Source organism: Drosophila simulans, chromosome X, assembly GCF_016746395.2.
Source record: "Drosophila simulans strain w501 chromosome X, Prin_Dsim_3.1, whole genome shotgun sequence".
Classification (NCBI taxonomy): domain Eukaryota; kingdom Metazoa; phylum Arthropoda; class Insecta; order Diptera; family Drosophilidae; genus Drosophila; species Drosophila simulans.
In genome coordinates, this window is record NC_052525.2 from 14816229 (window position 1) to 14830698 (window position 14470).

The window sequence follows — 14470 nt, forward strand, 5'->3', positions numbered from 1 at the left end:
AAATTTACATAATTGTAGCTTTTAAAAGTAAGACTTGATTCAAAAGTAAGAGCATTTTCGTAGTTGAACTTGGACTCACCTGCAACGGACGCTGGGGAGGCCCACTCATGGAGTGATGGTGGTACATGACGTCGTGCTTGATTTGGGAGGGCATTTGGCTATGTACATGCTGGGCTTGGTGCTTCTGGATGTCGACGGCGGCCAGGGCCTCCGCTCTGCTGAGGATTCCATCGTTGATGCCCGCGAAGATATCACCCTGGAGTGGAGACAAGATCGCAGATCGGAGTGGTCAGTAGGTTGGAAGTTAGCAGGGTTAGGATTATATGCATGTAAGGGATTGAGGATGCAGGGATAAATGTACGATATACAGTTGATCCGCAGGCAAGAACACAATCGAAACAATAGGGAATGTATTCATATATACTTATTAATAGAAATATATTTATGTGTGTGTGTTTATATAGAGAACAAATCACCCAAATCCAATTCGAATTTTCGGTTAAACAAAGGCAAACTTCGATGTCAGTTGCACGTTGGCATACATATAGATATACTGAGAGATATATTTATAAGTCGGCGTCGGCGAGAGAGATCAAATATCGAATATCGAATATCAAATATCGAATGTATATCAAAATGAATTTCAGAAAAGGAAAATCAATCAAGTCAAGACAAACATGGTTTACTGGTTAACTTTGTTGTGTTTTCAATATTAACTTACATTCTGACGTGCTGACCACGAATTGCATAATAGGGAAGCATCTTCTAACAAACGACTCTGAAAAGACGGAACAAACATCGATAGTATTGTGTATAGATTCAAGTGCCACTGCAGCAATTATATGTGTTTTCTTTTCATATTTTGTGATAAGAGAGGCAAAAGAGTGACTGCAGATTCCTGGATAACCTGAACCTTAAAGTCTTTAACCAGCTGGCTTCCTATCGATTTTTTTCGGCCATTCCCCACTAGCGGGTTTTTAAATAAATAATATCAAAAGTTTTTCGGTTCCCGTGCCCGCTGGTTCATCTTCATGTCGTCGCCGTCGTCGTCGTCGTCTTTATTATTCCAGTCTTATCGATTTTATATTTTATATATAGATATATATAGATATATACACATATATGTATGTGTGTGTATCTGTGCTATACATGTGCATGCAGCAAACTCCTTGTGTACACGAAACTCGCACGAATTTTTCAGTTAATCAATTATTTAGATGCGCACAAAACTTCAAAACGCCGCACGACGAAAACGAAAGACGACAACAAAGTAGGGGGTTTGCAGTGTGAATGAGACGGAACCCACATGGCCAAAAGCCAAAGGCATCGCTCACGTTTTGCGGCCCATTTTCAGGCGAAAGGCGTAATGCGAAGGACTAGCCAGATACACAGAGAGAAAACAAGATCTCGCACAAGTTTCAAAAGTTTGATTAAAATCGAAATATTTGAAGGTCACTGAAAACATTCCAGAACCAGCTAACTATCTTTTTAAGAACTTTAAAGCGGAGAAAAGAGTTAAATTCGATAAGTAAAATGAAATTTAAAACCAGAGGTTCAAAAATATAACTTATATTTTAAAAGTAAATGGTTTTGAAGGATCTTTTTAAGTTCGTACTGCAACGTTGACTTAATACGTTTCTTACTTTGACAGCAATTTGAAAATGAAGTGTTGTAAAGTGCAATTTGTAGCAGTGCAGTGCCGTCTCTGCACTCGTCTCCCTCACACCGCAGCAGGCTGACTCCTTTTGGCTCACGAAGGACCGCAATAACCGGGCGGCGGCCATCGTAGAAATCAAAATGTTGTGCATTCCCAATGATGTCTTGGCCCATTCCTTGACCATCCAAACAGCCAGCCGCCATCCGACCATGGTTGCTTACACTTGCTTAAAAAGGGGCGTCTGTGGAGGGGGCGTGGCACATAGGGTGGCAGGGAGGTGGCTGGCGGTGTGCAAATAATCCAACAGCGACAGTTTGTTTGCACTTGCAGGTGGACAGGGGCGCCCAAAAGGGGGTCGTGTTACCTTAATGGCCACATTTACGCGTGCTCCCATTACAGGATGCCAAGGAAATGACAGACTTCTGGGGTTTCGAGACACAAAGGACCAGAGGAGGGCGAAAAAGAGAAAGTAGTTGAAATGGCACAGGAGCAATTATTTGTGCTAACTCGATTTTTCATCCGATATGCATGGCAAGTTTTGAATGTCGCGACAATGTCTGTTTAAAAACATAAAAAAGAATCATTTTAGAATTCAATTTCATCAGCATACTGTTTTCAAACATGTAGCTATTAAAGTTCTTTAAAAATTTGTTTTCATTAATAAATTTTTAAAAGGAATATATTTTTTAAAGGGTTTCGAATATTCCATTTTGATAAATTGGAAGTTTTCGAAATATTTTCATTGTCTAGATTGGAATCTAGGATTTGGTTTTGGTGTTAGTATCATAACAACACATTTAAAGTTTCAAAACCATCTGACTGATTTTAGGACTTCCTTTCATTTATAAATGTGTAGTTTAACTCTTTTGGTATATATGCACTAAATATTTATGAAATTGTTTGGAAATTTCCCTCTTTTTTCATGGCTCCCAAACCGAAATCCTAGTTTAAGCCCAGTCAACGTTTTCGATCTCCGACAGGACGAGGAAATCCGGAACGGAAAGCCCTCCTGACCAGAATTCGCAACAGTTTGTTGGCCAATAAATTTTGGCACCGCAACGCAGCAGTGAATTAATTTATGAATTAATATGCGCAGTCATTCATCAAATGGTGCTGTCTCTCTGGCCCTCTCTTTCTAGCCACGACCTAGGCCAGGATCCTGGCGAGAGAGAGGGAAGACGATGGCCAGGACACTGTCTTGACCTGCTCACACACACAAACACACACACATACATACATACACGCATACACATGGAGAAAGGGGTGGGGGTTCGCACTGCAGCCTGACACTTGCACATAAATTCTTTATTAGTGTGAAAAATTAATCAAGTGAACTGTTTTTTTCCCTTTCGTCCTTTCTCTCTCTGTCTCGCACTTGTTTGTTTGTCTCATTTTTCTCTGCACGTGTGTCTCGGTGTCTTTACGTGTATGTGTGTGTGCCCTGCATGTGTGTGTGTGTGTGCCTTATATAAATAATTTGATTTTTTGCTTGTTGTTGTTTATTTTTGTGGGAATTTAATATTCATGATGTGTGTAAATAGATACGCATTGCTGAATGCTTAATTTTATCGATTGCGCTGCAAAACAAACCGCCAAAAATACTGGAGCAATTAAATGCGTATGAATTTAGGTACTTTAAAACCAGTAGCTTAGTTAATGCAGTAAGAAAGTTTAAATCCTAGTATATGAATGTGGCTTTATAACATATATATGGATAAGAACTATTTCTGATATCCGCAGAATTCTAATTATTATAAAAAAGCATGCAGATGTGCATTTTTAAACTTTTATAATATACAACTAATATTTCTTTGAAATTTTCTTAACTTTTTGGAATTTATTCACAGTCAACTGTAGATAACTAATATTTTATAAAAAAATAATATTGATATGAGCAGAAATATCATTCATAGTTTAAAGTCAGTTGGATTGCCCTTAAAATCACTTTTCTCTTAGGTTTTTAATATACTTAGTTAGTGTATTAATTTCATTGATTTAGTTATGTTTTCTGCTCATTTTAGCCTTTAAGCTAATTCTTCGATTTCATACGTTTTCCGACTTTTCCCCTTCGAAAATGCCTGGGGTTCCATACTCTTTATTTCCCGTTTGATTTTGCCAATAATTTGTCAATTGTTTTCCAGCTGGTTTCGTTTTAATGCCGCTGCCATTTAATGCAGTTTATGAATATTTAAATCAAATTAACGCCGCCGCTGTCCGTTTAGCGCGCCAGCCAAACAATTCAAGTTAAATGACAAATGCCCAAAGCCCCCCTCTCAGTTTTTAAAACGAGAAAGATACAAAAAAAAAAAACACCCGCCCCTGAAAATCACACTTCTCTGGTTCTTTTGGTTTTTGAACTTCGGTCCAGGGGATCGGCGACAAATTTCCATTTAATGGACTGCAAGGCGTTAAGTGTTTTTGTAACCAGCTAAAAAGGTGCTTCTTCAGCCGCATGTCCCACACCCCCGGATGACGATTTCACCCCCTGCCCTCTCACCGACTACTTAATGCCCAGCCAAGGGTAGCGTATAAATCCTATAAATCCGCCGCTTTGATCATTCAACTTGCTCCGCTGGCAGCTTTTCAAAAAGCCGAAAAGTGGCTAACGGCCAGTTGAAGGGGCAGGGGCAACAAATCCGATAAGCAAATGTAGTTGTTGCCCCTTAAAGAAGGAAATACACTTGAAGTGATTTCCTCGTTTTTTTTTTTACCCCCGTTTAAAGTGCTTCTGTGTCGGATTAATTTAAGGACTTGCCGCGCGGGGTTGGAAAATGGGAAAGTGGGAAAAAAGTTATTCACCTGTTCGGGCAATCAACCTGCCTGCTTTTTTTTCTAACTAATTTTCCAGCATTCTTTTTCGCATTTGCTTATGCACTTTTTATGCCCTAGCAATGGGTGGTATAACTTTGGTGGAAAACCCAGACACTTTTGCCTCCATAAATTGCCTGCCACTTAGGTTTTATTGGTGTTTTTGAAGTTTAATTGAAATGGAAGAGACGCCTTGTTTCAATTTTAAAAATTTCATATTTTTGTAGGGTAACTTTATCTTAGGGCAAATAAAAATATATACATATATTAATTTCTATATATTGAATTTGCACTATTATATCCTTAAACGTACAGAAATTGTAATCTTCTGTTAGTTTGTATCTTTTAATTTGTATCTTTCGCTTGCATCTTTTGCGATTAAATATCTTTAATTCGTAAAATACGCATTCATCAACGATGCTATAACCATATAAAATAATATGTAAAAAATTTCTATTTATTGAATTTGCACTATTATATCCTTAAACGTACAGAAATTGTAATCTTCTGTTAGCTTGTATCTATTCATTTGTATCTTTCACTTGCATCTTTTGCGATTAAATATCTTTAATCCGTAAAATACGCATTCATTAACGATGCTATAACCATATCCACTCAGTCGTGTTCATTTATTTTTTTGCTCGTCTTTGTTCTTCTGCCCCGGGCTTTTACATTTTTTATTTGTCTAGCTGGTCAACAGCGCATACAAATAGTTGGTAAATAATTAATGCAAATGAATTTCAAATCACTTTTCAAGGTTACTGCACAACCCTTCAGTTTGGGTTCGCTTCGTGGGCAACGAAGGACCCACAAAATCCGGAAAACTTTTAGGCGACATTCACGGCGTAATTAAGACGAATGCTTTGCCGGAAATAATCGCGAGCGGAAAATGGGAAGTGCACTTGCAGTTGGCATTTCCGTTTCCTGTTACCTTTTCTCCGTTTTGCTTCGCTTTTCGCCTTTGCACCTGTAATCCTGGACAGCAGACTGGCATCAATAAACCTGTCTGAGAACTGTCAGTAATAACCATTTAATGTCTGCCCATGTTCCCATTCAATTTTTAACTCAAAGCTCATAAAAGATTCAGCAGGACACTGGGAAACTCCGAGACGCCTGCCAAATACTCCGAATTATTCGTTATTAATGCATTCAGACGGGAAAAACACGGCATCCTCAAGCTCTATATATCGCTCAACGGAGTGTTGGAAGTCGGTATTCCCTTTATTCATTCAGCTGCCAAATGCAAATGAAAGTATGAATGGAGCCCATATTTGCGGGTCACAGGAACACACACTGCTTCTTTTAAAATGTGCAACTTTTCCCTTTCTATGATATTTAAATGGCAAGCGAAGGATCTAGCTCCTGTGAAAAGTATTTTGCATATCGGAGACAGGAACAGGATTATAAGGGAAAACATATAAATGGTAATAATTGAAAAAGCTTTTCTTGTCTTTTCAGAATAACAATGGATTTATGTTGTAATCGTAGTCGGATATAAGAAATACTTATCAGTAAAGTGAAAAGTATTTAAATGTTGTATAAGTTGATGATGATGATGATGATGATTTTAACTCTGATAACTCACTTTGAAAGCCAAGTTATCAATATATAAAGCATTTACATAAGGTGTTCCAAAATTGATGTAGCTCATAATCTATATGATGACTTGAAGTTCTGTGATCGTGGAAGGGTTTTGATTACAGCCCACAGCAAATTCAATTTGCTTTGCAATGACTCGGAGGAACTCAAATGAAATCGTACTAATGTGAAAATCATACCTCGAGAGAATCGCAGGATGATGAGATGTGAATCTGTAGAAGGAAGGATATTCTGTGGTATAGTAAGTATCTTCTATGTTATCAATATATACTTATTTAAGTGCTTAACGTCTTTAAATTACGCTTGTGTGTTAACAAAAAGCCTAACAATGTTTACAATATGTGAGCAAATTAATAGAGTCAGGGAATCCTAAGATGGCATCATTAATGAATAGTAAAGAACATTTAAAGAGGTTGTATGTGCTTATTTAATGTAAAAACATATGATTTAATTGTATTATTAATGAGTTTTAGGATCCGGAGGATTCAAATATTTAAACAACTTTCTTAGGAGTAATAATATTCATAGAACAGACTCATAGCCTTCAACTAAATCCTACTATTCTCATTGAGATTTAATCTCAAGACTGTGAAAGCTGGTAGTTTCTGATAGTGAAACCAATTAGATTTGCCAATAAGATCAATGGAAGTTCAAACTGGACAGAAGTTATCCTGAGAATCAGTGGATGCCCCCAAATTATTCTTGGGCTCCTATGCATCACATCGATGGTATCGAATGGATTGGTTGGGTGAGGTTCTCCCGGCAAGTGCCGATGGATACTTACAGATGGATTTGGCATGCAGCGACGCATTTGCTCCGAACTTCGATAGGAGGGACTGTAGCGTCCTGGAAAACAACTGGGCGCTGACATTTTCATTTTATCCGTCGTCGAGTACATCGACATTGTCATGCAGCCGCCGACGAAATCCTCCTCCAGCTTGAACGCCCTGGAGGCGTCGAAAGTGGTTGGCGAGTAAATTTTGAAGCACTTACTGGGACAGCCTTAGCACGTGTCCTGCATGCAGGACATCAACAAATATCGAATGCACTGGGCCCGCTCAACTGCGCCCTAAACTATATTTCTTTCTACTTATATATTGGCTTTGATTCTTCGATCGATCGTATGCACTGCACTTGTATTTAATTCTCTTCGCCGTTGGCTAGTTCATCAATTGAATGCGAATTTTTTGTGGAACGCGACGGAACTGAGAAAAAAATCACAGTAAAAAAATGTTGCCCAAGTAGTTACCGAATGCCGTCGGTTAATTATTTGTAATTTTCTTCTCTATTTTGTATTTATTTTTTGCTTGGCTTTTGGACTGCTAATCGAATTACGCGCACTCGAAACGGGTTAAACGGTTTGGCGTCGGCGTTCAAACTGTTTACCGTTTGCGAAGCGGAGCTGTTGGCCCGCGTTTTATACCGACTTCCGTTTCCTGTTTCTTGGACTTGCAATTTGATTGCGTGGTATTACTCTGCCGTTTTGTGTACCGCTCGACCGTACCGCCGCGCTAAATGAGCATATGTGTGTGTGTATTTATATTTGCAGACGCCTTCAACAAACTATTTTTTCGAAATTTTCAAAAACGCCAGCGCACAGGACACAGGACACAGATTTCACAACTAGACAAGCGCGCGTGGTGTTGTGATAAAGAATTCTATGATGAGTTTCGCTAACTTCAGAGTTTATTTTCAATGGGGCGGACGACATGTTTTCATTATTTATCAGCGTGGGCGTGTCCTGCCCGCTGCCTCAAAATGGCAGCCGAATTCCTTATATAACGCCAGCGCGCGCCCTTTGATTGGTCGCCCGATGGGAGCGGGCAGCGCAGCCGGCGCCTTCGTTCAGCTGGAATTGGGCAGCAGTCGGTGTGTCTCTACCCGGCGAGTCCTTCCAAACTTGACGAAGCCAATGCCAGCGTCAGTGGTGCGGCGTCTGCGCACTGCCACACTAGCTTCCGGTGGGTGAGAGTGGGTGGCAGTGGGCCGAACTGGTTAGCACCACCCCCTTAAGAGCCAGAGCCCTGGAAAAGCCGAGCATCGCAATGCCCCGCAATGTCCAGCATATGGCACAAATTCTTTTTCCTCCGCATTTCTGCCTCTCTATTTTCTCTCTCTTTTTCTGATTTTCGAAGGGGAGCCGGTGGGGGGTGGTGGCCGGTGGCCAGTGGGTGGTTTTCGGTGGGTGGCTTTCGCTGAGCCTCAACAAAAGGCACAAAACGCCAACGCGGCGGCGGACCAACAATGCCAAAACAGAAATGGGCGTACATGTCAGTGGGACTGATGGAGCAGGCGAGGGGAAAGGCATAGAGCGGGGAGGAGGTAGTTGGTTGGCGCAGGAGGAGGTGGGTCAGGGATAGCCAGCAGGTGGGTCAGTTCCGAAATGGGGGAGTGGCGATTCGAAGGCCTAGTTGTTGCAGTGCAACTGTTAAAAGCATGCAGCATGGCAAATCAGCTACAGGGTGTCCCGATCGCAGTGCCAGGCTTACAGGGTGCCACCTTTAGAACCTACCTATTTGTAAAATTAAAGAAAATTTTTAATATTTTGACTTTATCGCGCAAGATGATGGACAACGCACATAGTCTAAACAAACCCGTTGAACAAACCCATTTATTGTCAGTTTTATCTGGTTAAGCATAAAAAAATAACAACTTTATTATAAAAATATTTTAAATTAGTTTCAAAATAATAGGTATAATTAAATGTTTATTTGTTATTTGATAAACTCTATACTTTCATCATTCGAAGTAGAATTAATTAATGTTGTACACATCTTAAAACACAACAAACAAATTAATTGCGTTTATATAGGTTTTTCAGACTTCATTTAAGAAATTGAGATGCCAAGGAATTAATAAATAAAAGATTTTATTATATTTTTATAATTTACTTTTAAAAACCTTTTTTTTTAATATATTTTTTTTATTAGTTTGGTTATTGTTTAGTTTTTCAATGGAAATTTCGCCCTCCTGGCGCCATCTGTGGTTCATTCTTAATTGTAAAACGCGAACACTGAAGAAGGATTTTACATACCCTTCCAGCTTTTGAAAGCTTTTAAGGACTCTACGCGAAAAGCTTATAAAAGAAGAAAGAGCAGCTGAAAGTTCACAGAAAATTGAATCCAATTTTTTTTATATTTCCAACTTTTTCAAATGCAGTCAGGACACACGAAAAGCTATTGAAAGCCCATTCCAAATCCAACCCAGAAAGTAAACAAACTTAAATTTTTGGTTTTTAAATCCACTTCATTGTTTCTCATTCGATTTGTTTGGTTTTCGTTTTTGTACAATTATCTAATAGGCTCCGTTGTTAATATTTCACAAGTTATTGTAGAGTCGTGTATAAAACTTTTTACAAGGATAGTCTAATATGGGACCTCAACGTGACCAAAGGATAAGTTGCGGATGAGTTGAGTTTTGGTGAGCGATGAAGCACAACATGGCCTATAATGAATTTCATAAATTCGATCAGGAATCATAATACCTTGTTGTATAGCCTATACCAAATACGTACAATCGAGTACATACATATATCAACCTAAAGTTATGCGTCTCTATAAAATACCATATCTAATGTTTGAACATAACAAATTTGAACTAATGCGCCAAGCGAGCAGCAAACGATTGGGAACGATCTGGGTGGAAAAACGGGACTACATGCTGGGGCATTGCTACCTATGTTTGTATGTATGTATGTGTGTGTTTGCTGACCCCCAGTGAGATCTATGGTCCTACGAGTCGTGATGATTTTGGGGATGATTTGGATGCTCGGTTGCAATTCCATTTGCTTTGTGCCTCGTTGTCGTTGCAATTGTGCTTGTCAGTTTTTCTTTGCTTTCAATTAGTTCCTGTTGGTGGTACGAATTCGATATCCCTTCTCGTTGCCCAGAGTTCTTATAGATAAATGTAGATACAGATAGATAATCCTATGCATATCCTACGGCTCCTGACGCCCCAGCAATCCGTACACGATGCGCCGTCGATTCTGCACCTCCGCCCTCATGGCTTCCGTGTAAGGATCGAAGGATAGCAGACGCTTCTTCCGCCGGAAGATGCCCTCCTTCCGCATGATGGCGCACCGCATCAGCTGCTCGTTGATGGGGAACTGCAGGAAGTCCAGAATGGAGCGCAGCTCCCGCTCCGTATGGTGGACCAGGTCGTCGTAGAACACCACCTTGATGCTGCCCGTGAAGTTGCGCGCCCAGCTGAGGTTCATCATCTCCCAGCCCTTGAGCTTGTTGCTCACGAATTGCTGCCAGTCTGTAATGAAAACCAAAGCAGTTAGCAATAGATTGAAGCTCTCTCTTAATAATAGTTTCTAATTTGCAATGCATAACTGTCTTAATTGGGCTTAATTGGTTTGTGCCCCCCATATATGCAAAACATACATTTTCCCTTGGTGCGCTTGTAGCGATCCGGTGATGCGAATCCGATGTGACCGCCACTCTGGCGATTGAACTCCGCGATGATGGCCTTCTCCGGATCGCGGACGAGGAGAATTGCTTTCGAGAAGGGCGCCCACGCCTTGCTGCCCCACTCGTGGGTCTTCACCAATAATACTGAACTGTTGCAGACGTTCTCCGCCGGAAAGCCGGTCTTCAGCAGGCCGTAGTCCTTGTAGATGCTGCCCGTCAGGATGCCGGTGGCCTGCTGGAGCAAGTACCTCAGCCACGTGTTACCGCTGCCAGGAAAACTGGCCAGGGCGGTCAACGCTGGCAGGGATTGCAGGGCAGCACTGACGTCACTGGGCAGGGCCGCTAAAGTTGGAATGGTTACAGAAAGGTCAAACTTCAAAGGGTCAGCTCACTCACTGTAGAAGTCGGACTTGTAATCCGCGTAGATTGGAAGATCTCGATTTATGTACTTGAGGTCGCGACACCAGCGTATCGTCATCTTGCGGCTGGGCATCGGAAACCGAGGACTATGAAAGCTGGGGAACTGTGGATACAAATTGAAAGAAATGTTACATTAAATGGGGGGGATAAACATACATATTTCATCCCTCCCATCCGGCGGTGCTATTTTTGTACATTTTGTTCCTTGGAATGCCACATGCCAGTCGGAAAATTGCCAAGCGGAAAATGGGAAAGCTGTCAGCTTGTGCCACTCGTGACTCACCTCGGCGAAGCGTTCGATGCGCGGTCGTTTGGGATGCGATCCGGGTATGTTGTTCATGGAGAGGAACAGGACGCCGCCGATGTAGATGATGATGGTTGCCGAGACACCGAAAAAGCGCCAGCCTTGTAGTGCCATGTCGCCGTCTTTGCATTACTGAAATTGGGATTACCATCGGGCTTATTATTAGCTGCGGATTGTGCTGGCATCGTCGAGCGTTTCTCGTTTATGTAAAAATAATTCAAATGAACATGTTCGCATTAATGAAGCCAATTATCGGTGTATTTTGGCCAGGAACAGCAGCGACAAGGAAGCGTGGAATCAATTTTTTTTCTCTTCTGTTGATTTTGTTATGACAACGAAACAAAAAACTGTAGGCAGGAGGGCAGAAGCCACTTGGCTAACATGACTAACTTGGCCAAAATGGGCCCATTTGCCCACCTACCACCGCCCAGAATAGAATCGGTAACCCCGACAACTCGCCAGTCCGTCAGTCAGACAGCCGGCGGCGGAAATGGGGCGCACTTCAGTTTGGTTTGCAAATGAAAATTGTGAAAAGAAAAGCCACCAGAAGGCAGGTTTTTCCAGCCCAGCGTAGCACGAGAATAGCGAATTCTCATTTAATTTTTGGGGGCTCCTCGAATGATTGATAACTTGTCATTCGCGTTGATAAAGGTCTTCGATGACTAAATACCAATCATCATCATTCAGCGCCCAAAATCATTAGGGGTGGAGCTTTTCATCCAATATTAAAATTAGGAAAATATTAGATTATTATAGAAAATGTTACTATTAATATTTCTAGACCTCTATTTAGTACTTATGAATAATGCATGAGTGTGGCAAATACCTTTTTAGACAATGATAAGAGATAATCTAGACCTGTTCAGTTAAGAAGCGACTTATTCTGCAGAACACTTCTGCACAAAGCCTTAAATACCCCTTCAAAAAAAGGGCATTCGAGGGGGGGAATGAGAATAAGAGAATAAAAGCCTTGTCATGCCTTCAACGGAATTCCTTGAGCTGCATAAAACGCTCACGAAATCCGCAAAAGGACACCCCATCACACACACACACATGCTAGGCTCACATACGCACACACACACACATCCACATGTGAAAGACAAGCAGCTAAATGCGAAAATTTATGCAACAGCTGGGCGAAAAGGCGGCGAGGGGTGTTCGAAGGGTACTCGTCCTTGGCCAAACGGATCCTTGAGCCACCGATAAACTCTGGCCCATCGGATGCCGGCGGAAAAGCCGCTGGATGATGATATAAGACATACGGCACTCCACCCCGGAAGAGCGCGGAAGTCCAACGAACACCAGCGAACAGCCCCCGGAACTTCTCGAGCCACCCACCCCTCCTCGAGGAAATCGCGGTGCTCAATGGTGGTGGGCCAAAAACTAGTTCAGCGCTGAAACAAGACGCAAACAAAAACAAAACCCAAGGCGGAAAAAAGGAGAGCGGCATAAAAAATAGGAAAGCTGAACGTGCACTGCGAGAAATTAGCGCGTGTGTAAAGCATGCAAAATACCATGAAATTATATAGATTTTTCTGGCTAGAAATTATGTAAAAGTGATCAGGAATAGCTAATATTAAATAAGAAACAAAAAATTTGCTAGCTAACATTTTATTAATCAAATATAATAGGTTTTAAGTAGTTTTAGAACTAAAATTCAGTCATTAGTCCAAAAAATATATATGGTTTTTCTCAGTGCAAGCTAGAGACTATATAATGAAATGGCTCGGCGGCCGCAAAAGGGAAAAGGAGAAATATCATAAAAAATGGGCACCACCAGCTTCGCGGCACCGATGTGCGGCGGTCAGAAGGGGTTGGCTGGCAATAATTTGATTGTTTTGCGGCATAAATCAGACAAAAGCCAAGCACATTAGCGCAGCCAACATAATGGGAGGAAACACAAAAAAAAAAAAAAATGAAATAAAAAAACCAGAGAACCCAAAACTCGGAAACAACGTTGGCATCGCAGGTGGAATCGGTGGCCCAGCCCACAGGTTTACATAATGCTTGCAAGAGGGGCTCCCGAGCCCCCTACCGAACGTGAAAGGGGCAGTTCATCCCATGCATATGCATTTTGATTGCGAGACCAAAGCCAAACAAATGTGCAGAATAATCAAAAATAAACACAGCAATGGGGCAATGTGCGATGAAACAATGCATGGGATCAAATAAACAATGTTCTAGCGGCGAAAGAAATCGAATCGCTTATAGTACATTTCGCATATTTCTCACTTTTCAGAACCATTCGCTTGAATGTAAACAAATCATTTGCTGCGTTTGCTCGACGAATGTTCAAATGTACATACATATGTGTAAGTTGTACTCACCGATACCGATTCCGGATCCTTGCCCCCCTTTTACGCCGCTCACAACCACCAACCAACCGACCAACCGACCAGCGACAAACACGCCCAGAATTCGCAGCTACATGTCAAGCGAGCAATTCGCAATCACAATCGCAATTCAGGCAACTGCTGATAAGAATGGGGCAATCACAAGGCTCCCATTCGCGGCGATTCACTGTTTAAAATCGCCAAGAACACATTGGATACTAACAATAACACGCACGCACACTTGCGCACACACTGGCAAAAAACAATCACTGTGAAAAAAATAAACAAATCCGGTGGCAGGCAGCAGCAGCAGCAGCAACAACAATCGCCAACACAGGGCCAAACAAACAAATGTGAACTATTTATTTGTGCCACTCGGCCCACACGTCGTATGCGCAATGCTTGGGGTCGCACTCGTTGTGTGTTGTGCGCTGTGTGCTCCGTGTGCTCCGTGTGTCCGAGAATTTCTGTTCGGCTCGGAGGAAGTGGAATCCACACGGTACAACTCGCAGCAGCAGAAGCAGCAGCAGTAGCAGCAGCAGCAGAAGAAGAAGCGGCATCAGCATCGCACTGGGGGATGATTGAAAGCTTTTTTTGGATGGCGTTGCCACTGAAGCGGAAAAGCTCCATTAGCAACCCCTTTTTTTCAGCAGCTGGGCATGATTTGGGGTCTTTTGAGGGCTCTGCGCCGGCGCCGATCTCAAATGAAGTTTCCAGAAATGCTCAGTAGGTGGCCATTGCCACAGTAACTCCCTTGAAACCGTATTTATTGATTTGATTTGCATTCATCGATTATGATGTATCGTATTTTAAAGGAAACTTAACTTTTTAGAGGCTATTTGATTCTTGTTTTACAATAAGTTAATATTCTTTCAAAATATAACCAAACAGCTGGGCGGCTTTTCCACTTTGCGCAGGCGCCTATCTCTTTCAT

At 41.6% G+C, this 14470-nt stretch overlaps 2 protein-coding genes across 15 annotated transcripts in view; both read right to left on the bottom strand.

Moving 5' to 3' along the window:
- LOC6726013 (inhibitory POU protein) overlaps window positions 1-7755 on the bottom strand; it is a 28381-nt gene extending 20626 nt beyond the window's left edge. For 3 of the 13 annotated variants that reach the window (XM_039297025.1, XM_016172557.2, XM_039297023.1), the window contains exons 1-3: window positions 6849-7752; window positions 722-778; window positions 80-256 (exon numbers count right to left, since the gene is read on the bottom strand). In XM_039297025.1, coding sequence (XP_039152959.1) covers window positions 80-256; window positions 722-778; window positions 6849-6974 — 360 coding nt within the window. In that variant the 5' untranslated portion in view covers window positions 6975-7752. Of the gene's footprint in view, window positions 1-79; window positions 257-721; window positions 779-6243; window positions 6277-6848 lie in introns of all 13 variants that reach the window. The other 10 variants (XM_039297027.1, XM_016172554.3, XM_016172556.2 and 7 more) reach the window with 7 other exon arrangements.
- A 1534-nt stretch (window positions 7756-9289) lies between these two features.
- LOC6726017 (WSCD family member CG9164) lies at window positions 9290-14049 on the bottom strand. Of its 2 annotated transcripts, XM_016172550.2 has the most exons (5): window positions 13531-14049; window positions 11183-11335; window positions 10876-11002; window positions 10453-10821; window positions 9290-10324 (listed from the first exon to the last, which is right to left on the bottom strand). In XM_016172550.2, exons 2-5 carry the CDS (start codon window positions 11315-11317, stop codon window positions 10002-10004), a joined length of 954 nt encoding a protein of 317 aa, XP_016039397.1. In that variant the 5' UTR covers window positions 11318-11335; window positions 13531-14049; the 3' UTR covers window positions 9290-10001. The 2 variants fall into 2 exon arrangements, with proteins under 2 accessions (XP_016039397.1, XP_039152261.1); XM_039296327.1 differs by lacking the exons at window positions 11183-11335; window positions 13531-14049 and adding an exon at window positions 11056-11079.
- Between the last annotated feature and the right edge of the window lie 421 nt (window positions 14050-14470).